This window comes from Natator depressus, chromosome 3 (genome assembly GCF_965152275.1).
Source record: "Natator depressus isolate rNatDep1 chromosome 3, rNatDep2.hap1, whole genome shotgun sequence".
NCBI classification, from domain to species: Eukaryota; Metazoa; Chordata; order Testudines; family Cheloniidae; genus Natator; species Natator depressus.
In genome coordinates, this window is record NC_134236.1 from 108,536,986 (window position 1) to 108,564,862 (window position 27,877).

Genomic DNA, 27,877 nt, shown 5'->3' on the forward strand with positions numbered 1-27,877 from the left:
TCCAAACAGACTCATCCTTCAAATCCATCTAGTTTCTTCCAAGATATAAAAGAAATATATAAAGAAGCTATACTTGATATCCAACCAACAGAAACTCTTCTAACACGGGAAGACAGCACAGAATTGCGAAGATTGTCAGCACTCTTGCTAGCAACAAGAAAGAGAAGTTCAGAATTTCAACACACTGTTACTGTTTCACCAGTTTATCAAGAATCCTTGAGTCATACATATTTGAAAAGTGACTTATTTATAGTTAGGCCTTTGACCAAATTGCCAAAAGAGGAAGATGAAGAAGCATCTTCTCCAGAAGATGAATTTGAACTCTTCAACACACTTATTTCTACCAGCAACTATATACCTCATTCTTTAAAACCCTCTGCAAATATGCAAAGGAAACCAAATGAGATCCCTGGAAATGAAAAATTAGAAAGTACTTTAGATACAAATCATAATGATAACCTACATGAAGATTCTGTTTTTTCCACACCTGAGCCAGAAAACATGAACAGAATCAGTAATACCTGGAAACCAGGTTATTTGGGTCTGCCAACACAGTATATTAATATTGCTCCTTCTTTACCAGCAAGTTTTTGGACTTTGTACTATAATTTCAAACAAGAGTCTCCAGAGTTTTCTGGGGAACTTTCAGAAAGCTGGTGGTTCTCATTTAATAAACTTGCTTCCTCAACAGAGAAACAGTCATTTTTTACTTCCCCTACTGCAGCTGATAATATCCTTATGCACACTACCATCAATACATCAGGTTATGGAACAGAAAAAATGAACTTTTCTAGCTATTTGTCATCTTTGGATATGGAAAGCTTTAGTTCAATTGTTCTGATCCCTTCACTAGGGATTTCAGAAAATATAAAAAGGAAAATATCACAGTCAAAAATGACCATTTCTCCTAACATAAACGTGTCTTCAAATTCTCATTTCCCTTCACTGGAAATGTCTTCACATCAGCCTTCCATGCAATTACAGACGAGTACCTTTGATATTTCACATGCAACTTTCACTGACGAATTTAAAAGTGTTGCTAGTTTACACATGCAGACTTGGGATCAAATTTCAAGTCCAGATCAAATCGGCATGACCTTCCAACATCACAGACAGACATTTGCTTCAATTTTCTTCACTTACTCAGCAGCCCAGCCTTCATGTACAGAGGATAACTATATTGCCTGCTTACCTGACAGATCATCAGAGAGTTTGGTAACCTATACAAAAGCTTATGGACCATCACAATCACAAAACATTTATATGGTCAAACAGAGTAATCCAACAAGTGCTTTTGATAATGGAAAAAGTAAAGTTCAGCCAGATGTAGACACTGATTTTGTAGGAACACACAGCTCACTGCGTTCTAACTTCCTCACAATGACATTGTCTTTGGAAAAAATAGACACTCTTCATTCCGAACAAAAAATCAGGGCCAGTGCACATCCTGACAGCTGCTCAACATCATTGTTATTTTCTACACCCTCACTATCACAAAGTCTTCAAAATGATCTTGACAAAATTTCACCAAGCTTGGGTCAGCTATGGAATGTAGCAGAGTTAAATTTACTAACAAAGCTAGCAATTAAAAGCCACATAACTGTTCTAGAACAAAAATCTGTTGAAGATCCAGAAATCAATCTGACACCTTCTCTTCAAATGGGAGTGCTCTATGATGTAAATATTGGGAGTACTACTTTACTGATGTCAAATACTGAATCACTACTTCCAGGAAGAGAATCAGAATGGGAGGTATACCACTATTCTAGCAGACAGATTGAAGGGTTTATTAACAAAGGAATGTCCTCTTTGAATTCCAGTAATATTCATACCACTGATTCGCAACTACAGACCATGCCTCTGTCTTTTGAAGCGTACACCGATTATGGAAAAATAACAAATATCTCTTTTATTTTGGAACCAACAACAATTTCAGTAGTGGCCAGTGCAATATCTCTGTCATCTCCATACAGCGGGACTTTTATTCATGCCACTGAGAGTATTTTAAACTATGCTGTAACAATAACCGGAGCAACTATTCATCATTCTGTCTTGCAGTCCCAAAGATCAGCTTCTCAAGTAATGTACCACCAGTCATCTATTTCAGTGTATGAAAATCCCTTGGCCAATGCATCTGCTGGAACAAGCCAAATCTTCACCCCTTACAGACCACTGAATCCACTTACCAGCTCCCCAAAATTAGTTTTGTCTTATTTATGTAACTCCTTCGCTGAACTGAGCTGCCTGTGTGGACCTGAGGTCAACTACAGTATGTCAAGGCATTAAGCTAGATGTAGAGAAAATATCACCTCATCTCCTAGATATGCACTTTGTAGAACTGGATGTAGAAATATCCAGGTTTAATCCTTACGTGTAGCTTCATGTAGATTGTAGAATAGCAATTTAATTACAGTAGGAGGGAATTTGTAACATATTCCAAAACAATCTTAGTACATGCCATTAACATGTGGTTTCTAATAGCTATCTTCCCATTCTCTAACCAATAGAGCTCTAAGGAGACTGCTGGGACAATAAGTTGATTGCCATCTATTTATTTATTATTCTGATGTTCATTATTTTTATTCTTAAATATTTTTGGATTTTTTTCAATTACAGTATTTACATTTTTGTGGCTTTGATTATTTTAAAAAGTCAAATCCAGGGTCCAGCTCAAATTTAACAATGAAAGTTTTGAAAAATGTGAGGAAAATGGGGGGTGGGGGTGGGAATCCAATCCGGATAATTTTGCTCATCTTCTATATTTTTGCAATTTTAATAATTTTTATTTATTTATTTATTTATATTAAACTGCTTCAGTCTACTTTTCATCATTTATTTTCCTGTAAAAATAATTTTCTCCAAGCAACATATTTAAGGGGGGGGGAAACAATTTTAAGTGGGGAAGCACTTTTGGATTCACCAGCTGTCCTGTAGTCTCCTGAGAGTGATTAGAAATGTAGAGTAGTTCTTTGCTAGTCTGACTGAAACACGCTTTGAGTCATAATGTGGTGGTGACTGTGAAACTATTTAACACTAGTTAATAGATGCTGTGTTAGAAAAGTATTTTATTTTGTACATTAAGATGATTTCACTCATATGTATGACACTATATAACTATATAAGAGACTATACATATAATATGACACTGTGTGTGTGTGTAACATATGTATGTGTACTGTGTATATATATATACACATAAAATATATTATCTAAAAATAATACATACCATGTATTTAATTATCTATATACAGTACATACCATGTATTTTATTGTATGTGTATACATATATACATTTGTAGGTATATACATATCAAATACATTAACTATATATAGTATATACCAGTACAGTATATTTTCTCTTTCTGAGTCCAGAATTAAACATTCCACTTTCCTCCATGAAATGATCACAATAAAGATAACAATGGAAATGCCATTTTAAGAGTAAACCAAATAATGAATTTTTATCTTTATTTATTTATTTATTTTTTTACTAGGAAAATATACATTAGTGTCCTTTAGATTTATGACCTTTTGCTGTGAGAGTTTAGTTAAAACATTACTTGGCAATCAAGTTTCCTTTAAGGGCTTGATTCTGCACTGTTGAATTCAAAACGAGTTTTCACACTGACCTTAGTGGCAGTAGGAGTAACCCATAACAAAGAGAAAAGCAAGTTCATGAGTAGGGTGATGCAAAGTATTTACAATTAAATTGGAAAATCTCAAGTCTCATTCAGAATCTATTCAACTGAATCTGTTTTTTCAACAGACTGTAGCATGATCTTCTATTTTAACAAAATCTTGAGCATTTTTGAAGTTTTGACTTTGATTTTTGAACTTGAATTCTCAAAGGGTTCAGAAAAGCCTGAGTGTCTGAGCTCTTCCACTCCAACCCAGGACCACGGCAAGGCCTCTCCTCAGCTGCTACTCCAGCCAATGGACTGTAAGAGCAGCCACAGTACCTCTGCATCCACTTCAGTTATAGGATCTATATAAATGGAGATCTGTGGACCATGCCCATGGCTAATACGGTATTCAGAGGCAGTGCTGATACCTTTTCTGTAGTTCATAGAGAGTAGGTAACCTGTATGGCCACTCAGCTGGTGGAGTCCTCCACAATCCTCATGTGGAGCCTAATTGGTTTGGAGGTCCTTTTGCGACCCCGCCACATAAAGATGAATTTCACACAGAGAGAGCCATTTCCCATGAAGGCTGGCAAAATTTTGCAGTGTTTTAAAGCACAATTCTTATTTTGTGAAAAGTCAAATTTTTGAGTCACAAAATGGCCTGGAACAAAACTTATTTTATTTATTTATGTATGTGTGAAATTTTGCAACAGGAAAAGAAGAATTGTTTACCGTCCCCATGAGTTTAGGGAGAATTTATCTAAAGTTAATTACTGTCACTTCAAAATAGTCTTGTTCATGTTCTAAAGTTTCACTGTCATCTAAAATGTGACTCTTCAAAAAATGGCAAGATGAAGTTCTAGATTTATTGTATCTCAAGGCTTTCCAAATGAAGTTTGTTCACTTTGCAGTTAAAATATGGTTTGTCTTTCTAACTGCCAGCTGTGCAAACTCAAGAGGGATTTGAGAACAAAGATTCTTCATGCAGTATTGTGTCCAAGAAACACCCATCGAACCTCACTATCTTCAAATTCTGTCCTTGGTTATTTTGTTGCTTTTAAACTGATGGATTCACATTTTGCTCTCAGACCATTGTAAATCCTGAGAGATTCCAGTAGAATCTGCAGAGTTTTTCTAGATTACACCAGATTATGTCCTGTTTGAAAACTCAGTATTTATTATTATTTTATATTTATGGCATTTTCAGGATCTCACAATTACATTTCAGTCATATACAGAGTCATATTTACATATAAATTCCATTTTGTTGGACAGTAGGCCCAATCCTGCATTCCTGTATGCACTCAAAGCCCTATAATAGCAACAAGAGTTTTGGGTATACCAAAATGTGAGTTCAGACCCTATCCACCAAGTTATCTTTTGCTACAAAAATAAGGTCTTGAAGTTTTAAACAGAGAAAGTTTGGCAATATATTATGAATGATGTTCAATGTTTCTGATATTTGTAATACTGTTTTTAATGGACAGGGGGGCTATTCTACAGGATTTCCATTACTGTCTTCAATTACAAGTCCATTTTAGAGTCAAAAGTACAGAGTGTGGTGGCCGAATGGGTAAGTTAAGTTTCTCCCTATTTATGTGAGTTGTATATTTGTGAATCTGCACCTTAAATTACGTCAAATCGATAAGAGCTGGGGAAAAAGGGGGAACATCAAAGAAACCAGTTGGTCTAGTTTATGAGCTCTCCTGAGCAGGGTCTGTTGTTTGTTTGTACAGTAGTTAAAACAGTGGGAACACGCTACTTCTTTAGGCCCTTAGGTACCATGGGTAAAATTATCAAATGTTATCTAAGGAGCTTGGGAATTTAAGTCCCATTTTCAAAAGTGATGTAGGCATTTCGGGACAGAAATCAATGTGTGTTAGGCACCTGGAACTTTTCAGAATCCCACTAGGTGGCTATCTGAATCTTTAGGCACCTAAATGCCTTTTAAAAATGTAGCCTTTATACATCTAAGTCTCATTCAAAGTCAACAGGACTTAGGATCCTAAGTGCCTAAGTCACAAATGAAAGTAGTGCTTAGGCTCCTAAGTCACTTAGGTGTTTTTGAAATGTTACTCTACAGCAATAGAAATGAGGGGTCAACACTACTAGTGGTCCGTGGGTCAGAGTTTGTGTATGTCTGGAGCAGAGATTCTCAAAGCCATGTATGCTTGCTATGATTGTGATAATACCCAGAAACTGCCTTGTTTATTGTAGCATGCTCTCCCCATGCCAGGCTAGTTTTATGCTGATACAAGGGATCCAGAAATGTCAAGCCACCAAATGCAGCTTGATGTGCATAAGTGGATGGGCTGCAAACACAGGTCATCAAAGTGATGAGGAAAAGATCAGAAAATAATAATCAAGACACCACCAGAAATAACTCTCTCAGCAAGCTACTATTAGAATACAAAGAACTTCAAATATAATATTTCTGGAGGAGGCATAGCCCAGGGGAACCATGTGATTTTCCAAAATAACTTTTGCCAAATATTGACATTTGACCGTAACATTTATTTACGTGTAATTAACTGCTTTCAAGCTAAAGCACATTGCAAGTATGAGGTTGTGTTAAAAATGAGGTCAACACATATACAAAAGCAGAAAAGTAGGCAGAACAGTAAGATCTTGTTCTTGTTTATGAGGTGTTTTAGAATTTGATTTAGTACATTAACCTTCTCTACCTCATATTAGGGAGCTGTTTCATACAGATTAGATAAGTGGGAGAATGTATTTTTATGTTCTGATAGCTGTTTGTTGTTGTTGTTGTTGTTGTTTGTTTATTTATTTGGTGGTAGAATGCCTACCTAGATAGCCCTCCTTTTTCTTTTTCATATAAATGTAAAGAATTTTTAATGGTAAATTACTGTATATCTGTGAAAAGTTTTGATAATACAGCAAACTGAAGTGATATTTGCATGCTACCTACACATAATTTTATACCATAATTTTACACATACACATAATTTTATACCCTACAAATTTTTGGGCAAAACACTTTGGGAATATACAATAGTTGGAATCTGCTTTAGAGCATTTTGATGTCAATAACGTTCCATAAAGTGTCACATTGTAAATTAGATCAGGTGATGGTTGATAGATGTAACTGAGGCTCATTACTTTTTTGTTAGTGGTTTGAGGTGGACATTTTGCTTTGTACAGGTGGAGGGGCAGCCTTTCTATTTTTCTATTACTACTATTATTTTTTCCAGAAGAAAAATAGTTTCCTGATGATAGATTTATTGACATAGAGCTGCAGTATTTATATTTCTGTAGCAAGAGACCATGAATCTCTTAAAAGACTGAAAGATTGAAACAGAGAGGTTCAGCAGCAGATTGTAGACCTTTGAGGAAAATTTACAGCGTATTTCCCGTATCATTCAGTGCCCAGAAATCTTTCCAACCACAAACTTTACAGAAATAGTGGCGGGGGCGGGGGGTGTCTCAGCACCTCTTACAGTTGTCTATTGATTGCACAGTACCTTTATTACGGATCCCTTCCCCACCCTCCACTTTGCACCGGTAAATATACACACCTAATAAGGCCATAATCTCACAATGGGGAAATGTTAGTCGCTTCATTTTGCCAAATAAAGGTGTTGTTTTTGGTGAGAGAAGGTGAGCTTATAAGACTCTGCTAGATAATGCAGGAGCCTTTCTTTATCACACCATCCTTGTAATTATTCTCTCTGTATTTTTCAGCTAAATAAGACCTTCCAGAACTGGAATTATACCGTGTATGTGGTCAATATCAGGTAAATGTTGGTGATGATTGGGAAAATACCTGATTTAAGTCCTTAGTGGAGTTACAACACATTAATTGATATTTATGATTCTTGCTTTTTAAGTGTTCAGCCAACCACTGTGAACGAACTGACAAGGGAGAAAAGAAGCATTCCTGATCAAAGGTAACATTCTGGGACTTTTTAGTGATAGAGGCAACACATACTATCAAAATTGGGTGTGACATTATTGCATGCTATGGGCCACACCCTTCCATTTGGTAAATGTCATTTATGGCCACCTACTGCCCTGGATCTGCACTCAAGCCTCACATTGGTATGATGTGTATCATAATTTAAACTACCTTGGATTTAAATCAGGTAGTTCAATGAGCTCCTTAAAACTTGGCTGATCATTTTTCAAAACTTAATTTTTACCTGTCACAAAATGTTGCAGACCTGTCTAACATACATGGGAAGCAATATCCATTCTTCTGTCCCAACACTATCTATCTTAGGGTTTTCCGTAGCACCCATCACTGGTATCTAAGCACTATCTATGGAAAGAGGCATTTTTTCTCCTCTGCCTCATCTCTAAGGGCCTGATCCAAGCCTATTGAAGTCCATAGGAGTCTTTCAATTGATTTCAATGGACAATGGATCAAGACCCAGGTGGTAGAAAATCATGCTGGAACTGAATGCCAAGTTGATGCAAATCACACTACTTACCACATGCCCTCACTTCCTGATTTCAGTGGGCTGCTGATTAGGCACTGGGGTTGTGATTTGCAAAGGTAGCCTAAGAAAGTTAGGTGTCTAACTACCATTGAAAGCCTGTGAGAGTTGGGTGCCTAACTTCCATGGGGTCTCTTTGAAAATCTCAATCCAAGCTGTGGGAGGCAAATGAGAAGGATGCTTGTCTTCGGACTGAATCAAGGGCAGGTGGCCAAAGCACAGTGGCTGCTGTGGGGTAAAGAGAGACTGCATATGGAGTGCATCTCCTGGCAATGTAGGTAACTGCTTTGCCGTTAAGATGTACATGTGAATTGTTGTGACAGGATAGAGCCTTTTATCCCATGGTAGCCCATTCAGGGATCATTGTCCAGAGCTAGTTTCTGATGCTCTCAGTTCTTGTACACTCTTCCTTACTCTTAGTGACCTGACAACAGCCTGTGAGAGATGGATGTTGTCACCACTGAGGGAAGGAATCAAGGGATGCAGAGGGGATGAAAAGCTTTTCCTTCCAGTGTCTCTGTGTCTCTTACCGTAGAAGTGGCTACCCAGCCTGTCAGCAGCCCTGCTCCTCTAATACAGTTACAGGAGACTCAAGCAGGTTTCAGCCTCACATCCTCCTGTTATCAGCCCTAGGACTTTTTTCCTCCCTTTTCTCTATATTCTGGTCTCTAACAAAAGAAGGGAAAGAGGAAGAAATATCTCTTTCTACTTACAGTGCTGGAAGTCTGTGTGTAAGTGCTCTGTCTGACAAGGTGCTAAGACTCCAGGGCCCAATCCAGCAAAGCGTTTCAGCATTATTTAATTTTAAGCATGTGAGCTTTACTTCAACAGGACTATTCACATACTTAAAATTAAGCATGCCCTTAGAGTGCTTTGCTGGATCAGGCCCAGAGTGCTCAACACCATATAGGGATTGAGCCCTGAGATACCTGTTCAGCTCTGCACATGGCTTTATCAGAAGACTGTCCCCAGATAGGTGGCCTTCAGGAACTGGAGGCAAAATCCAGGGAATCCAAAATAAAGTGCTAAATTAAACTATTAATTTAAAAATAACTCTCATCTTTACTCCAGAGTACCTTGTGATATCTAAAAGTATTGGCTGGGGAGTAAAACCACCCTCTAAATCACTTTTTTCGAAATAGGCATGTGCAGTTCTGATGGTAAGATTTTGTCCTTTTCCTTTTTCTTTTAGTTCTTGGAGTTTATATTGCTCCTTCAATATCCTTCTCATCCCACTGTGTTCACTGTCATGTTGTAAGGAGTTAGCCTTGCTGCTATGCAATTAATCTTGCTGTTATGAATCCTCCTAACATCTAGCAATGTGAATTTATGGGTACTGTATATGAACACCCCCTTTTCTTGATACTCTATTCATCACATTGCATTTCAGAGGTGATGGGGATTATGTCTAACTCAATACGGTACAATTTTTCAGAATTCAAGGTCTGATCCAAAGACCAAATAAATACAATGGCTTCAATAGACTTTGGGTCAGGCCCAAATAGAATCGAAAGCATTGTCCCTTCATTATGAGGTATTTATTTCAAATACTAATTGTGTTACATATAACAAGAGTCTGTTTCATATACTCTAGGTTGTTGTGTTGCACATGCCATGCAAAAAAAAAAAAGACCTATAAGGCCTATACATCTGAAGAAACTGACTGAAATAATTCATCCAAAAATAAAAGACCTATACGTCTGAAGAAACTGACTGAAATAATTAGGATTGCCTGGGTGGAATTAAGGGTGGAATTTAGCTCAATGGGTGTTTTGAGTAGAAATTAAAAACACATGCTGTATCTTTCCAGTGTTTTTTTGTTCGTGGCATGTATTTTCGTAATGTCACATAGAGTGGAATCCACTGGGAAAGCCCGTATTCTTCCAGTGCCAGCAACAAGTGTGTATACATTTCTCACAATATACTGTCTTGTCATTGCAAAAGCAGGGGCTTTAGCTTCCCAGTAGTCTCCACTATTCCTGTCTCTAAAGACCAGTCTTTCAAATCCTTGCAGCTTACATATATTAGTACACAGATATTTGCAGTATTGACAAAGAGGAAATCAATTGAATCTCAGGTGAAGACCCAAAAAACCACCTCCCTTGCTACTTCTTCCAGACTGTTGACTTTAAAATGTTTGTTAAAATTTTTCAGTTTCAAGTTTTTCTTGGCCAAGATTCTAAAGAAACCAAATAGCATTTAGGGTAAAATTTATAGCTATGAAAAGTTAGCTGGTGACACTTGTGAATCTTTATCCAAAATGGAGGTAATATTTATTTCTTACTTTTAGGATGATCTGGTAGAAGGTCTTAAACTTTCTTTTTTTATGGATGAGTCTTGCTCTCAATGTGTATTCATAAGGATTTTTTAAATAAATTATCAAAGATTATATTTTCTTGTTTTCCATACTATGGACAGTCATAAATAATACTGATCTCTTAGTTTCAGGAAGCTCAGTATGTCATCTATCTAATACATTTCCCTTTGCTTTCAAATACTTTTCATTCCATTTTCTCTAAGGTTTTTTCTAAACCCAGATGGGCTCTGAATTTAAAACTTCAGTCCTAGCCCATAAGCATCATGACCTTTGACCTTATCTTCTTATCCTATTTGTCTTTGTCTTTTTAACTCACTCAACATCATCTCTCACCTACTTTTCTCTGACTTTTGCTCAGAATCATGGTCTTGGTTCTTTAATTTGTCTGTCTTAGTATCTATCCTCTTTTTTTGTATTCATCCAATAATTTTTTAATGCTCTAACCTCACCGTGCATATAAATATTTCATTCAATAGTTTGAACTACTTCCAAACTGCTTCCACTATAGTCATTTTCTGCTTTTTTACTCTAATCTGTTTCCACCCTCATTTGCTATATTGCAGCCATAACTTTTAAAACAGCCTCAGCATAGTACAGTTCTTCATCAAACCTCCTGAAGTGATGGATGCAGAACCCATAGAGACAGAATTACACAGAGAGAAAATGGGAGTGGAGAAGCTGTCATTTTGGGGCATGTTAAAAATAGATTTTTTTAAAAAAAGTTATAAACAATTACATTCTGGAGAAGAGAAAAACAAAATAAAAACATGGAAGTGGCTTGTTATTCCTGCATTGCTGGGTTCTATGAGCTGAAGCAATCCAAAGTACACTGTGCTTATGATGTGATAATTCAGTGTGATGATGAGAGTCTCATGCAATGCCAAGTCCAAAAGTGAATATTATTATCAGCACCTTGAACACTGTAAAGATCTCTGGATGGCAGCAATGTGACAATATCATGCATTGGTAGATTATTAACTAAAGTAAGAGACAGAATTTTATCACAACAGTGCTGTAGTTTTGTGTGTGTTTAATTTTCTCATCTTAGTAGCAATGTCTCTATCCCAGAAGGTGCTGGTTCAAAATAGAGTTGAAAGGACACTCCAGATGGGATATAAGCACAGTGGTTTGTGAGCATGGTGGTCTTTTTTTGCCTCCATTTTGTACAAATCATTTTCAATAAAGTAAATCTGTGTTCTTTCTGCAGATAAAATTTATGTGGTTTTTTGTTTCTTCCATTGATTCCTTGCCCTTTTTGACACCACAGTAATGCCACACATTTCTTCTGCTGCTGCTGCTGCTTTTCCCAGAAAGGTCCTACAGATCCTAGGTGTAGCCATTTGACCAAGGTTGGGTCGTTTGGGTAAGAGAAATGGCTTCCTCAGACCTATTCAGCACCCTTGCTTTCCGTATGCTTTTTTCCAAGCAATTTTGCAAACCTTGAGCCTTAATTCCATATATGAGCTTTTCTCCACTTACCAGCAAAATAAGATTGTGCTTGCTCCAACCTCCACTACTTGATTGTCATAATTTTGACCCATAGTCTGTACTTAATCACTTCTACTACAGGAAATAGCAGTTCTAACTACGATTTAACAATTCATCCAAATAAAAACATCAGTCACTGTTAACATGTTTAAAAGATCAGTTGCTAAATCTACATAGAAATCTCTTCTCTTAGACTTGAAAGAAAAGAAGTTCTACCAGGCCTGATTCTGCCCATTAAAGTCAGTAGGAGTTTTCTATTAATTTCAGTAGGAAGAGAATCAGGCTTCTGATGAGTTCTGGGTGATGTGATGTTTAATGGAATGTTTAATGGGAAGGCTTCTTGAGACTAGATAGACTACTGTTTAGAAAGTGCTATGGCTTCAGCCAAGAGTTAGCAGCTGCAGGACCCCCTGTTCTTGTTTTTATTGTTTTTGGTAAATTATCTTTAGTCGTTAAAGTGTGTGACAAACTATAAAGTAGGCACATAAGAGTTTATGGAGGAAGCTGGCATAGTGCCCGACACTCCCATTGTTCATTATTGCTTTCAAATACATTATGAAGTATATAATATATACTTCAATATAAAGTAACACAATTGTAATGTCTGCTTTGATTTTTAAAAAAATCCTGCTAAACCCTACTGCAAAATCGCTCAGCATTGGCCCAACTCTGCTCCCTTTGAAGCCAATGGAAATTATATCACTGAATTCAGTGGGAGCAGAATGCTGAGCACTTTTGAAAATCCAGCCCTGTGCACACACATTTGCTTTTTTAAAGTGTTTTATTTCTTTGTAAATATTTTTGCTTGTGAAAGGTGTCAAATTCTGAGTCCTTGAGACTGAAGTCCTCTCGGGATCAATGGAAAAGGTACAAGGTTCTCCACAAAACCCAACTAGTATATTTTAGCCATGACCCTGTAGGGAAAATCTCTGTAAGCAAATGGATTATTCAGTCTGCGTGCTCATTCAATCGTTGGCCTGTCTGATGCAACTGCCAATAAGGAGCTTTGATCCAGCTCCCATTGTCTTCCATTGAGCTTTTCCATTGACTTCAGTGGGAGTTGGGTGGGGCCTGAAGTTATTAGAGCGCTAGTTGTACTGGGTTATTTTGTGATGTCGACAATTTAATGATAATGTAACAAATTCATTTCATATAAATTGGCATCAGCTGTTGGTCACTGTTGACACAACATGGCTTTTAACACTTTTTTTTCCCTTTACTATAGCATTCCCCTTTTAATTTGTAGTAGATTTTACGTTTTACACTTCATCATGACATACCATATTATATTAATAGTAAGCACCTATATAAGACTGAATACCAATGCAAAACAAATGTTATGTTATGAAGAAAATTCATTATGATCAGCTATTTGTCTTGCCACCCCAATTCTATGGGGAGGAATGTAACCCAAACAAAGACACATGGGCATATAGGAATTGTCATATTGGATCAGAGCAGTGGGCCATCTAGTCCAGTACACTGTCTCTGAAAAAAGCTAGTGCCAGATGCTTCAGAGGAAGGTGTAAGAAACTCTGAGGTGAAAAATTATGGAATAATTTATCCATAGAGGAAGTTTCTTCCTAATCCATGTCCATTTGTGGTTAATTTATATCCTGAAACGTGAGGATTTATGTCCCTTCTAAAATATCCACTTCTTCTTGTATTATGAGAGGGTAACTAGGAGCTCCTCACTTACCTTCTCTATACCACAGATTACTGTGTATACGTCTATCATGTATCCTCTTATTTGTCTGCTCTCTAACCTAAACATTCCCAGTCTTATCAATATTACTTCATTTAGAAGTCTCTCCATGGCTCAAATAATTTTGTTGGTCATCTCCAAACTCCCTCTATTCTGCTATATCTTTTTATAGGTAGGGTGACCAGAACTAAACAAATTATTCCAGGAAAGGCCCTCCCATTGATTTATATGATGGGATTATCAGATGTTCAGTCTTAATTCTGTTCCTTATACATTTGAACATTTTGCCTGCTGTGTGGATCACCACTGCTCATTGACCAGATGTTTTCATTGAGTAGTTCACAGTCATGGCTGGCTCTTTTTTCTTGAATAGTTGCATTTAATTTAGAATTCAGCAACAAGTAGTTCAAATTATTCTTTCCAAGTCATGCACCCATCTATGCTGCAGACCTTACCGCATGTATCCCAGTGTATGTTTAAACTTGCTACTAATTTACAGACATCTTTAAAACTTTTCTGCTCATCTTCAAAAACTGCATAACAAAGTAAGATGTGTAGAGAGAAGCTGAAATAGCAGACTTAAGTCAAATTTCCAAAAGTGCCTTGTGACTTACGAGCCTAAGTCCAAATGAATTTCAATGGGTGTTAGTATCCTAAGACATTTAGATGCTCTTGAAAATTTTACTCTATGTATTTAAAAAAAAATTGGATTCCTAGCCCCTGAATAAGTTTACAATGATAACAAAACTAATTAATAATGACTTGGTAGCTGAGAGACTACAGTTGCATTCTGAAAAGGGACATATTAAATACACAATTAGTTCAGCCAATTAACATTATACAAGGAATAAGAGAAAAAAGAAAAGTCTGCTGTAATAATAATTGATTATTTATATTTCAGTGTGATCTACTTTACCGTATGTAGTGCATTCCTTTGGGGCTATATTGTGGCTTTTAGGACATGGCCTCCTTGGTGGCAGCTCCAAGAGTCGTGCCTAAGGGAAGCTCATCACTCTGGGTAGCAGTGATGGAAGCACACTTGCACCTCTGTTATACCCTGACTCAGGGTGCAACATGTGCTATCCTCCTCCTTCCATGTCAGCTCCGCTCAGCAGACTTGTGAAGAAGGCAGCAGGTCTTCCATGGGTTTCTCACAGCTAGTGCTAGCTTCATCTTTCCCCATCTTGCGCACTTATGCCAGATGACCACAATCTATTCTTCGGTACACAGTGATTTCAGTGTGATAGAATTTGTCATTATGATTTTTGAATGGAGTTTCATATAAACATCCATTTGCTATAGTATTACTACCTTCAAGATACATTGTGAAGGATGAATGTGTGTTTTAACGTTGGGCTCACCCATCATTACATCACTGAAGCAGTGTTTCATCATTGACATTTACATGAAAATTGGCCTACTATTTCACAAATTCAAACTAAATTTTGTATTTCAACATCAAAGTGTTCTTTGTCTGGGATCTGACTGCTACAAAAATGGAGGGAAATGATCAGCTCAGAACTGTGTTAATTATCAAGTTAAAGTGATTATTATCTATTACAGGTTGTTAACATGAGTCATTTTGTACAGCTTAATAATATTTGTAATGTATGTCAAAATATAAAGGAGTTCCATGTTACACAATATGTACAGTATATCCTGTAAGAGTTATCAAAAGCCAGATAAACAGAATAGTTATAACAGATGTTCTTTAGTGCTTCATAATCAATTTTTCCTCCCTGTAAATAGTCAGGATAACTAACCCATTTATACCTGATCTATCATTACTCCTGCTGTTCTGTTGCCATTAGAGCATGGCTTTGGTTGCTGAATGTCCAAAGTCACATTCTGATTAGCTGGTAGAGCAGGATATAAACAATGTGAGAGTAGTGACCCTTTGTCTATGACATCCCTTTTGCTGAAGCTGGGAGTGGCAGCAATTTATTAAGTTTTTCTCTCTTGAAGTAGAAATAGGTGAAATAGATGATGGAGGCCAGAACCTTTTGGGAAAGATGGTTTAGTGGCTGGAGCCTCTTGGGCAGGAGTGGCGGGAGAGGGCAGGGGGCTGAAACTGATATGCTCCTAGGAAGTTCTCACTCTTCCTCTGAAATAAATGCCATAATAACCCCTTTACCACTGTTAGCCTTGTGCCTCACAGTGCACCCTAAGTATGTATCAATAGCCTGCTAATGCACAGCCTGTTGAGGTTATAGCTGTGAATTAATATTCTATTGAAGCCAATGGAATGTTAGGATGAACTCAGTAAGTGTGATAGCACAGCAGGGATGGTCGGTCTAGAGGTACCTGTAATTCTTCTGCAGCTGTAACTCTACTGGGGCCACCCACATCCAAGGCAAATGGGAGACTAGTGGCCAGGTTTAAACATTTGCTCAGCAGTATAAAAGAAAAACTGTATATTTACTAGTGCAAGAGTAGAGAATAAATATTTCTATTTATATAAACAGTAAATATGTGCCTATTTGCACACTGGCATCTCTCCTTTCAGCTTCCAAGGAGCCCATAATTGAGCCTGGCACCTGGTTCCGTGTTATGCCTTCCTAGTACTAGCCTGGCACAGCCCTTGCACATCTTCTTGTTTCTCCTCTAAGCATTTTTCCTATACCTTCGGGTACTCACATATCTTCGTGAGGTTTTTGAGCAGTGGCTGTTTGTCCCTATGACCTGGGCTTCTCTCCTGTCTTGGAAAAAGTCTGGCTGAGACCTCTCTTTTCATCTCACCATTCCATCTGAATGGCCAGCAATGATATCCTGCATCCAGAAAGTCCATGGGTCTGGACAAGGGGAGGATATTGTTCTAATTCGCACACAGGAGAGGGACCAAGGATCCTTGTGCTCGAGAAAGGATCAATGGGTTTCTGTCCAAAACAGTTATTACTATTCCACAACTACTTGTTTCTATTCGACTAAGCAACCAATCTTTCCTAGTTAGGGGTAACATTTTCCGAAGTACCTAAATGACTTAGTAGCCAAAGTCTCGTTGACTTTCAATTGAACTTTGGTTCCTAAGTCACTAAGGGCCAGATTTTTAAAAGTATTTAGGCACTTAAAGATACAGATAGTTCCCAAGTGGGGTTTTCAAAAGTATCTAGATGCTTTAGAAAATCCATCTAGGCACCTATCTGCATCTTTAGGTACCTAAATACCTTTCAAAATCTGACCCTTAGGCGCGTTTAATATTTTTACCTTCGATCTTTTAGAGAATTGCCTCAATAATAGTAGCTGTTGGTGGGATTTCCCAACAGTGCCAGGTTTGGAGGGCTATGTGTGTAAGAGAAGGATAATTTACAGGTAAGGAACAATAGTTATTCCCTCCATATTGGGATAGACATGGTTTGCTCGGTCTCTCTCACGACATATAGAGATTAAAATATGGGCAGGTACCTTCATCATAAACCTTATTTAAGCTGGTTGGATATTTTAATTTCAAAACCCCAATTCCTTTGTTATATCTCATTCTGATTCAAACACTGGGATAATTTTCCTTGCAGATTGGTGGTTTGGGCTCTTCTGGTTTACAACTCTACCAACAACATCAGTTTAGAAGAGCAAGCCATCCGGCAGAAACTCATAAGCAATAATGAAACCATAGGGGATGGACTGAGGGTCCATACAGTGGATGTTGATCCAGTAGGTAGGTAAAGATGTTTCAACTTTGCCATTCTTCAGGTTTTGTTTGCTTGCCCCAAAACAAGTCCCTTCCACCCCCTTCCCCCCTCCTCCCCCATTTAGTGAACACTAAAGGCTCTAACAATGGACTTTCCAGTTGTATTGAAATCTGGTATCTTCTAATTGAGATTAAAATTATGACCAGACAATTCCATCAATGGACTCTCAGCAACTGGTCTGTGGGCTTCAAATTGCCATTCTGACATCCAAGTTCTCGACTTCTAACTCAGCATAGCTCTGTAGGCTTCTGTGACTTTACAGCGGCTGATGATCTGGCCTGGTATCTCCGGGACAAAGGTGTACAATGTACAGCACCCAGCCATTACAAACATGTTGCAGGCACCCACCAGAGAAAAAATGATTGCACGTAAACCACAGAATGATTAATAAAATGTGATGCAAGAGAGTCTGATAAATTAAGCTATAATTTACTTGATAGAAGTTAAGATTTGTTCTCATTTATGTACACTGTTGTTTTATAGAAAAATGTACAGCTGATGAAAACCCTCCAAACTATTTCTGGCCAGATACCAGGCCCACTGTAACCAATTTTACATTGTGCTATGGGAGCTCAGTCCAGATTGCATCAAGAACATGGTAAGTAATCATGGAGACCTGTCAGAAGCTGTTAGCTGTCTAATGGCAAAACCAATATTCAGTATTCACAATTTAGTGTGTATGCCATTTAAATTGTGTCCGATTTAGTCCATGAATTGATCAGCATTATTTTAAAGTGAGGTTACTTTCATATTGTGACATATGCAGGCCCAAAAATAGCACAGAGAGGCACATGTTTTTGGAGTAGAGATATGTCCTTGATTAGTAATAACCGGGAAAAGATACAAATAGACATCACTTCTTCAAGGTGTAATGAGACCTGAAAATACTATCTGGTCAAAAAATAACTATAATTGTATCTTCTTACCTAACAGATCTGCTCCTGTTTATCTTCAAATCATTCTTCTTATTTGACTGTCAAAAATAATTTTTTACTACAGCTAGTACTGAAGAACCAATAGTAAACTGAATTCTAAACTGATTTCTTCATCACAAACAGTATTCTCAGCTGAATTCTGGTTGAAGAGGTTTATTTGGTAGATTCTGAGACCTCTCATCTAGTTAAAGCAAAGTCAGACTCACATTAAATACTCTGAAAAGTGCTCTAAAATCCATAGATTTAACAGAGACACTGGTTTTATGGCTCATTACAACAATTCATAACACACCCAACTGCCTGCTAATCCTCCATTGTCCTACAGTATAGGTATTAATTGCCTGTTTCATTTTAAGTGGTCTCCTACAGTGTGTGTGAACCCCTTAGCAATCTGTCCCACCTTGTATTTAATTTGGACATTCTGGTTATCTTCCCCAAGCCTGAGGAAGAACTCTGTGAAGCTCAAAAGCTAGTCCCTTCCACCAGCAGAATTCGGTCCAATAAAAGATATTACCTCACCTACCTTGTCTTTCTCATTTCCTGGGACCAACACAGCTACAACACCGAAATTTGCAATTTGGCAGTAGTTCGTAATAGCTGGGAGTAAAGATGTGGCTAAGGCTTTAGGCAGGAGGTTTTAAGGTTTCGACTGGGGACTCAGGAAACTTAGGTTCAGTATTTGGCCTTGCCATAGACTTCCTGCCATAGACTTCCTGTGTGAGCTTCAGCAAGGCACTTAATCTCTCCATGCCTCAATTCCCCACCTGTAAAATGGAGTAATAATCTTGCCTTTCCTCCACGTGTTGGTCTGTCTTCTCTGTTCAGACTATACATTCTTCAGAGCACAGACTGTCCTTTCCTGTGTGTTTGTACAGTACCTATCACAAAGAGGCTTTGATCTAGGCATGATGGTGATACCAATGATGATAGTAACTATAGTTAATATGATAGCCATAAGCAATAATAAAGGCTATTATGAATGAATGAATTCTTTTAAAGCCGTAAAAAGACTTATCTGCCTACATTGTATCTGGGACGTGGTCTGAGAAGGCTGATCCAGCTCTTTTACTTTCTGGAAACAAGATGGCAACATGAACATCAGCCTCAAGGTTTTGTGCCAGACAGGAAAACAATCAGAGTTTGTGTTTAACTAACTTACTTCCTCAGCCTGTTAATCTTGTACAAATACCATTAGGTTCTGATTGAACAACATTTGTTGCAAAGTAGCTAGTGCAGGGGTCACACTGTTTTGATGTGTGTGCCACTGAGTGACTACACATTGAAGCTCCTGGCCTTTACTGCCCCAGGACTGCTTATCTCTATTGCACACTCATTGGGGACTACACAATGACTTTGACTGTCAGCATAAAATATTTCTAATCCAAATTTTGTATTCTGCTTTGTAGTAGGCTTTTCTTGCCTAGTCGCCTCCAGTAACTCTTGCCAATACTGGGAACAAAAAGAAGCAGGCAACTACATGCTCAGCTGCTACACTGTAGAAACAAAAAGATACCAAAGATTTTGTGTGTGTTTGGTTCACAAAGGATGAAATGCACAGCCAAAATGTGTAAGCATTCTGCCATCTGATGTGAAAATGGTGGGCATGATTAAGTGGAAAATGGCAATGGAGCGGAAATTCAGTGATGTTTTGATCCCACCCCTCAAAAAAGGCTCAAATAGACAGCCTATGTAGTTTAACCTGTCCCAGACATGGAGGAAAATGTTAAATTTAGTAATGTCTCTGTGACACTGGGTCCTAAGCAAACCCCAGAACAACAGAAGACTGACGTGGCCTGCAAACATTGTACGGTATGGATCACAGATTTGGCAGTACTAAGGTAACCAGGTGCTGGTTAGCACATCAGTGAAACCTACTGCTATGTTCTTGCTGATGCATGGAACTCACATACTCAGTCACAGAAAAAATGTTAGAGGGACAATGCCAGGTTACAATTTATATTTCCCAAAGCTACATTAAAAAAGCATTAAGTATGCTATGTCAAAGCATTCAATAGTTAGGATATGCCAGAATTAAGGTTGCCTTAATTTGTCCCGCTTGTGCGTATGTGTTATGATACCATCTTTTATTACAGGGCCTTAGTGTGTTTTTTCCATAGTTTGGAAATATAAACCATGGAAATAATCTACTGCTGTGAGGTTTTAATAACAGAATTATTAAATGATTACTTATCAGTGATTCTTTAACCCCGGGATACTTCTCAGATTTGTCACATACCCTTTATCACATCCTAGACACCTGCCTACCTATCCTTGCACAGGATCAAGGATGGCAGAAAGTTTGTGTCCAGCTTTCTTGCAACTGTTCACACTCTTCCTACAGCCACTGCTCTTTTCACATAGGGTTGATTCAAAGCCTAACTAAGTTAAAGTTAAAATATAATGGCAGGATTTGGCACTTTATGTGAAAATTGCAATTACTTTTCCAAACATGTGGTCAGGACATATTAGGAATGCTATATTCAGAGTAGCAGCCATGTTAGTCTGTATTCACAAAAAGAAAAGGAGTACTTGTGGCACCTTAGAGACTAACCAATTTATTTGAGCATAAGCTTTCGTGAGCTACAGCTCACTTCATCGGATGCATAAAGTGGAAAGTACAGTGAGGAGATTTTATATATACACACAGACCATGAAAAAATATACATTGTAAAGAGAGTGATCACTTAAGATGAGCTGTTACCAGCAGGAGAGTGGGGTGGGGGGAGAGAAAACCTTTTGAAGTGATAATCAAGGTGGGCCATTTCCAGCACATTTCCAGGAGTTAACAAGAACGTCTGAGGTCACTGTTCCTCAGACGTTCTTGTTAACTCCTGGAAATGTGCTGGAAATGGCCCACCTTGATTATCACTTCAAAAGGTTTTCTCTCCCCCCACCCCACTCTCCTGCTGGTAACAGCTCATCTTAAGTGATCACTCTCCTTACAATGTACATTTTTTCATGGTCTGTGTGTATATATAAAATCTCCTCGCTGTACTTTCCACTTTATGCATCCGATGAAGTGAGTTGTAGCTCACGAAAGCTTATGCTCAAATAAATTGGTTAGTCTCTAAGGTGCCACAAATACTCCTTTTCTTTTTAGGAATGCTATAGTACCACATAGGTGTTTTGGTCACTCCTCAAATATAACTCTACATCCTCAACTAGTGTAAATCCTCACTGCTTCATTGGAGACAATGTAACTATGGCAATTCACACCAGCTGAGGATCTGACCCATGGAGCATACCTTTTTTGCACCATTGTTGATGTCACTGGTTTTATACAACAATCAACCACAAATTCCCAATATCGATCATATCTTGTTAATTTTCATTGTAGTTTTGTTGCTGCCAGGACTGTAATTTTAATGTAACATGATGCTGTGAAATTTACAAATGAATTTTGAAACATCCAGCTTTATTTTGCTACATTATTCTGAATAATATGACATGCTTTGCATAAATGCATATTCTGTCATTTTTTTCCTCCATAGTTTTTTAAACCTGCACAACTATACATCATACTGGGGCCAACCTGATCTTAGAAATTGCACAGGTAAGTGAATTGATATTCATCCTTTATCTAAGAGCAATTTCCCTACACCCTCCTCCCCTCCAGGCACAATGTACACCTCCCCCCAAACTCTCCCATCACCCCCAACCAAGAAGAAGAACATACCAAGAACTAAAGAATATACCAACATGTCATCTGAAGGTTCAAGTGGTGTATCTACAACAGCCCAAAACACTGAAGAAATAGTGTCTCCACAACCTAAAGGCAGTTCCTGATGTTTCTTGGTCAAACTTTTTCCATTTATTGAAGTTACAGAAGATGGCTACTGGTGCACCTCTTGCAAAAAAGATTACAAAGAAGGAAAACTTCCCACTGCTAAAATTGATAAAACTGGAGGAGCTTGGTTTGCTAGACCAATCAGCAAAGCCAAAGCTGACAAACTACATGAAAAGGCTGCAAAACACCAAGCCTCTGGACTGCAAGCCTTATAAGCCAGTCATTGTAAAAGCCAGTTTTAGAAGTACTGAATGAAGCTGTTAAGAATGCTGCAGAAACACAGTTTATGTGAATAAACACAGCTGTTGGCATCATACTTTCTATTTAAACAAGAGATACCACACACTACAAACTGGAGGCCAATGTTAAGTGCATTGTCACTTGTTAACCCTGAAGTTGGACACTGTTTCTGAACAAGATTGGCAAGTGCTCGCTATCTTTCTGCAAGAAACTCAACTGACTGATTAGAAGCATGAAATGCAAAGTGAAAGACTCAGCAGTTGAAAAAGTGAAGAACTGTCTCACCACATTAAAAAAATTAGCATACATGACCGATGAATGCACCAGTGCAAATTGGCATCAAGCATTAAGTCATTGCATACATTATCTTAGTGTCAGTGGTAGGCCTGTAGATACATTTCTAGAAGTTCAGGTTATAGAAGACACATCAGCTGCATGTGTGACAACCCACATCTTAGAGTTAAATGCTTGTAAATTGAACACCAAACGGATGGCTGCTTGTGCATTTGATGGAGCTGCAAACTTCTCTGGAAAACATGGTGAAGTACAAGCTTTGCTCAGAGAAAAGTGTAACCATAATCTCTCTTATACACGCTGCAGAGGCCATCTTAACTTCAGTATCCAAAAAGATAATGGAACAAAAAATTAAGCAATCAATTTGCAAACACCTAGAAGATAATAAGGTGATAAGTAACAGCATGTCAAACCAATCGAATAGCTTTCTCTGACAGGGTAACAAGCTTAGTGGATGGGGAGAAGTGTAGATGTGGTATATCTTGCCTTTAGTAAGGCTTTTGATACTGTCTCAAATAACCTTCTAATAAGCCAATTAGGGAAATACAACTTGGAGCTACTATAAGGTGGGTGCATAACTGGTTGGAAAACTGTTCCCTGAGAGTAGTTATCAGAGGTTCACTGTCAAGCTGGAAGGGCATATTGAGTTAGGTCCCGTAGGGATTGGCTCTGGGTCTGGTTCTGTTCAATATCTTCATCAATGATTTAGATAACAGCATCGAGAGTACACTTATAAAGTTGAGGATGATTCCATCTTGGAAGGGGTTGCAAGTGCTTTGGAGGATAGGATTAAAATTCAAAATGATCTGGACAAACTGGAGAAATGGTCTGAAGGAAATAGGATGAAATTCAATAAGCAGTTGGGCTGTGATGTGATAGAGAATTTGAATACAGAGTGGAATGTCATATGACGAATGAATGAAGATTTCGCTTCAGCTTCTTTTTTATCATCACTAGTAGGTTACCCTGATCTTTGTGCTATGTTTCCTGGGATGAAAGAAGTAGGAATTCATCTCTTGCTACCCCTAGTCACAACAGCTCCAGTTGGGCATTCTTTTTCATCAATGAATAGAATTTTGTGCTTTGAAAGAAGTCGCCTTCTGCCTCATCATGTGAATGAACTAATGAGCATAGCAACCGAAGGACTGGAAGTACCGTACACACAAGAAGGCACGATAGAGAAACGCACTTCATTCAAGAAGTTCATTAACAGAGTTGTGCAAAATTACAAGAAACCAAAAATGATGTAGATATAGTGCTTCACTGAAGGCCTGAGTAGCCAACTTTAATATATGTGATGATGTTAAAACAGGAGTTAAAGTAATAAAAGGGTCTTGAAACATTTTTCAGTTTTTACTATGGTGATATACAGCCCATCTTCACTCTCACAGTCTCATCCCCCTGTAAATTCTAACACACACCCCTAATTTCAATGCATGGGGAAAATACTGTGGAGCATTCTTGTGGTGTTTGGTTTCTCCACCCTATGCCACCATGTCTCCCTCACTCATACTAAATTATTTCAATATTTTTTAAAAAAATCAAAGCAAATATTTAAAATCTATGAGAAAACAACAAATTGAATCCAGCCTATCCATGACAGTCTCTGGATCAAATTCAGTGCCATGAGTTAAATTTTTTGTGCCTAGACTGGGGGCAGGTGTTAATTTGCATCAAATTGACAGTCTGTTCCAGTCTGATTTTCAAATGTTTTGTACCTGGGCCCTGATTCAAAGCCATTGAAGTCAATAGAAAGGATTCCAGGGGGCTTTGGATTGGACTCCTGGAGCCTTATTCTCATTTACACAAAGACAGCTTTATATCACACTGGTTGTAAAGTGGGAATAAATTACATGTATACCCATTTTATGGCCTTTTTACACTGCCAGAGTAATGTAAAGGGCCTTAGTGTAAATTGGAGTCATGTTCTTGTGTACACCAGTGCAAAGTGGATACAGTCACTGGAACATAGGAGTGTAGAATTCTTATTTGGTAGCATTTGAAAGCCAGTTTGAACTTATTTTGCATGAGTATAAGTGACCATATAAGGGATAAGGCAGTGCAGAATCAGGCACTCGGGTGTAAAATGAATGTAATGTTAGCCAACAGGGCAAGAGTGGTTGTATATCAGGAAAAATAACAAATGTGTGAGTGTAGATAAAGTGATTTGTTTATAGTTTTTTCTCCTACATTCATCACTCTACCTCCTTAGCCTGTAAAATACTTTTTTGTGCACACTCACAGAGTGCCAATTTTTTTCAGATTACATGGCTTGACCTTTTGTACTGATTTTCTGACCAACTGATGCCCCAAGTCTAATTTACACCACTATTTGGGTGTGGCCCACATTGCCACTATATTAAACACCCAATCTTGTCAGAAAAGCCCTTATATGAGATTTACTTGTCATGCCATTCATGCATAGGCTCTGGGTGAAATGAACTCAATAGAAAAATTCCAATTGACTTCAATAGGGTCAGGATTTCACTTTCTGAACCCAAAAAGGACTTAAATTTCTCCTGGAACTGGGACATCAGGAGACCCACTGTTTGGTCTCAGGAATGAAGGAGAATTTGGTTTTCCCAAAGAGAAAGAGAGTATAAGATAAGGGCAGGAAAGGAGAGAAGGGAAGGGAAGGGAAAAGGAAATATGCTTATCTTCTTTCTTTTCCCCCTCTTTTCTTCTTTCTTTCATCCATTCTAATCTTTTCCTACTTTAAATGAGGATAAACCCAGATGAAATTAGTAAAAGAAAGAGGAAACAGAGAAGTACATTATATAAGTTCAGCCCATCCTATATACTTTATGTTGATTAATTATTATGTTTGTTCAGTTAGCACTGAATACATTGTAAATCAACAAGCAGGAATATCTCTTCACATGTATCCCTTTCTCCTTGTGCTCCCTTTTACCTATGTTCTCACAGAAAATGCAGCTGATATAGCCAATCAACTTCTGAACCTCACTGGTGAAGGGCAGCAGCTGACCTCAGACAAAGTCAATGATGTTGTGCAGAAACTTAAAAAAATTGTGAATGATGAAGAAATTGATGAGTCTTTGGGTTCTACTGTGGTGACAATTTTTTCCAATATTTTAACAAGTTCAGACAGTGTTTTGGCAGCATCATCTTCTGAGTAAGTGTTTCTGAATTTGAGGGAGGAGGTTGAGAAAGTGTTTTACTACCTGTTGGGGTATGGGATCATAAAAACCTCAAGCTTTCTAAATAGAGATAGACAAGATACAGCAACCTACCTTAGTCTTTTGATTAAGTCCCTTGAAAGACATTTTTCCAGGTGAGATGACTTATGAGATATTTTTCCAAGAGACGTATATCAAGTCTCCAATTAATGGGCTTGACAAAAAGTTAACTATTTTGATATAAGAAATGAAACTGTAATATGAATTTAAATATTATTGGAATATTGTTCTGTAGCCAGAAATGTCAGACAGACAGATCCTTCCTTAGTGCAAATCAGCATAAATACACTGGTTTCAATACCTATATTGATTTACGTCATTTGAGGATCTGGCCCAGAGAGATCAATCTATCAAATCTCCTGTTGGGTTAACAAAAATTAGTGTCAGAAATGGACTCAAAGCTCACAAGAGTCATTTTCTTTCCTGATGCTGTATTACTGGTTTCATCATTATTTTTCTTTCTTCTCATCTCTTCTGTTTTGTTGATATGTATATAGATAGATATAGATATATAAAAACAACATTTTTGTCTTCAATTTTCTTCGTTTTTAGAGCTTTAAAAACTATTGATACCTTAGCCTTAAAGATTCAGTTCACTGGACCATCCATGAGCATCTCAACTCGGAACTTGGCACTTGGAGTTTCTTCTATTAATTCAACTTCATTTAGTGGATCCTCCTTCAGTGTTGGTCCCCAGAACAATGCTTCAGATTTTCAGGTACAGAACAGACATTTACACTGGAACCCAAAATATGTCTGATATTAAGAATTATTACTTATTAGGTATGATACAGTAGCACTGAACCCAGTTGGGAGTATTGATTACCTTTTCTCCCGCATTCTTTCAAATAGTTTAATTTAGTACTTCCATGGGTTATAGGAACTCCAGACCAAATTGTGACTGTTACAAATTTAAATGTTTTGCTGACATATTCCAAACTAGCTCAATTTTTTCATCTACTTGGAAGAATGAGGAGGGAAAATATCCTCTATTAATCTTCCCGTCTCCTGAATTAGACTTTGGCAATGTGTTAGCCAACACACATTATTTAATAGCCCCATATGATTGTCACTTATAACTACCTTTTACAAATAACTGATGATGTTTCTTGGGTCAAGTGTTGCTTTACTGATATAAAAACAGCTGATGATGTTGGTATCTCTGCCTACAAAAATAATATTGTTGATTTCATACATCATTTTGCTGATGACCAGAAGTTCCTACGAAATACGTAGCAAGAGTTAAACCCAGGGCAATTTCACTCTATCAACAAAATGCCCCACCTGCTTTATTACACACTTCCAAGTGAGCAAAAAATGGTGAATTTCAGACTTCCAATAATGTGTCACTGTTGTATCTAAAATTCTTCTTAAAGATGACCAAAAGAAGTTGATTGAACTTAGTGTATCTTAGTGTCACCCATGAAAAATAATGAAAGATGGGTGTTTTCATCTCAGGCATAGAGATGGATTGTATATTTTTACCTCTCAAATCTACATATACTCAGCGATGTAATTTTAAAGTTTCCTAAGCAGGTGTCTGCACTCAGTCCTCCTGAAGAGTAAATCCAAGGTAGAATCTGCATGAAGGACTTCAGCGGTGTTGTGGTACAAGCTTTCATGGATCAATATAGAAACCTCCAACAGTTTTTTAATAATTCTGCTTATTATGAGCCAAACCCCGAGTTCTGCTGTGCACATGCATCTTCCATTGACTCCAGCAGGAGATAAATGTTCACCAGCTCTTTGATTTTGGCTTCAAGTTGTTAAATATCTTTTTCCTCACAACATCCCTGTGAGCTATAAAGTACTATTCCCATTTTGTTACAGATAGGGAACTGAGGTACAGAGAGACTAGAGGCCAGATTTTTAATGGTATTTAGGTGCCTAAAAATGAAGATAGGCAACTAGTAGGATTTTCAAAAGCCCCTATGTACCTCATTCCCATTAAATCCTGCCAGGCACCTGTCTGCTTCTTTAGGCACATAAATACATGTAAAAATCTGGCCTTACGTGACTAGACTAAGATCACACGGAGCCTGGTGCAGAGCAGAGAATTGATCCTGAGTTGCTTAGTGCCCTAACCATGAACTGTCATGGCTCTTCCACTTGACCACATGCCAAACACACAGTCTCTGTGTAAGCCTG

General features: G+C 37.8%; 1 protein-coding gene across 1 annotated transcript in view; it reads left to right on the top strand.

Moving 5' to 3' along the window:
• Positions 1 to 27,877, top strand: part of ADGRG6 (adhesion G protein-coupled receptor G6) — a 144,234-nt gene that overhangs the window by 72,939 nt on the left and 43,418 nt on the right. Inside the window, exons 6-13 of the mRNA XM_074948531.1 lie at positions 5,111 to 5,196; positions 7,326 to 7,378; positions 7,472 to 7,531; positions 17,100 to 17,242; positions 17,760 to 17,874; positions 21,703 to 21,764; positions 25,458 to 25,665; positions 26,282 to 26,447. Of these exons, the coding sequence (XP_074804632.1) occupies positions 5,111 to 5,196; positions 7,326 to 7,378; positions 7,472 to 7,531; positions 17,100 to 17,242; positions 17,760 to 17,874; positions 21,703 to 21,764; positions 25,458 to 25,665; positions 26,282 to 26,447 (893 nt within the window). The remainder of the gene's footprint in view (positions 1 to 5,110; positions 5,197 to 7,325; positions 7,379 to 7,471; positions 7,532 to 17,099; positions 17,243 to 17,759; positions 17,875 to 21,702; positions 21,765 to 25,457; positions 25,666 to 26,281; positions 26,448 to 27,877) is intronic.